Raw genomic sequence first — 565 nt, forward strand, 5'->3', positions numbered from 1 at the left:
TAGAAAACTCTCCTAGACACATGCATTTATATATAGAAACATTCACTTTTGTTCAATAAGGCACATCAATCTACTAACGTGCTCTGGCTGATCTTCGTCATTATTGGTGTCCTCTTCTTGTTCCTCGTCATCTTCATCATTATCATCATCTTCTCCTGCACTCTCTTCGATGTCATTACCATTATCCCCTGCATCCTCTATGTGTTCCCCTGTGTTCTCGTCATCATCCTCGTTGTCATCCGAATCGTCTTCCTCGTCCTCATTCTCGCTGTTCTCAACCTCCTCTTCCTCTAAATCGTCTCCTTCCTCTTCAGATTCCTCATAGATATTTCCCTCTTCACCCTCGCCTTCCGCTTCGTCCTCTTCGTCGTCGTCACCCTCTTCTCCTCCTCCTCCTCCTCCTCTTCTACATCTTCTATGTCCTCTTCTAAGTTATCACTACTTTCCTCATCAGATCCACCAGCCATGGGGCCCAGGAGATTCTCTGTTCTCAAATCTGCAAGCATAATGACTGAAAAAAGAAAAAAAGAAAGTTTTAATGCTGACATGGTACAAGTAACTGATT

General features: G+C 43.5%; 1 protein-coding gene across 1 annotated transcript in view; it reads right to left on the reverse strand.

Moving 5' to 3' along the window:
- The window catches only part of LOC119588122 (glutamic acid-rich protein-like), a 2346-nt gene that overhangs the window by 1575 nt on the left and 206 nt on the right, over positions 1 to 565 (reverse strand). The window contains exons 2-3 of the mRNA XM_037936831.1: positions 411 to 511; positions 79 to 306 (exon numbers count right to left, since the gene is read on the reverse strand). Of these exons, the coding sequence (XP_037792759.1) occupies positions 79 to 306; positions 411 to 511 (329 nt within the window). The remainder of the gene's footprint in view (positions 1 to 78; positions 307 to 410; positions 512 to 565) is intronic.

This window comes from Penaeus monodon, chromosome 23 (genome assembly GCF_015228065.2).
Source record: "Penaeus monodon isolate SGIC_2016 chromosome 23, NSTDA_Pmon_1, whole genome shotgun sequence".
Taxonomy (NCBI): domain Eukaryota; kingdom Metazoa; phylum Arthropoda; class Malacostraca; order Decapoda; family Penaeidae; genus Penaeus; species Penaeus monodon.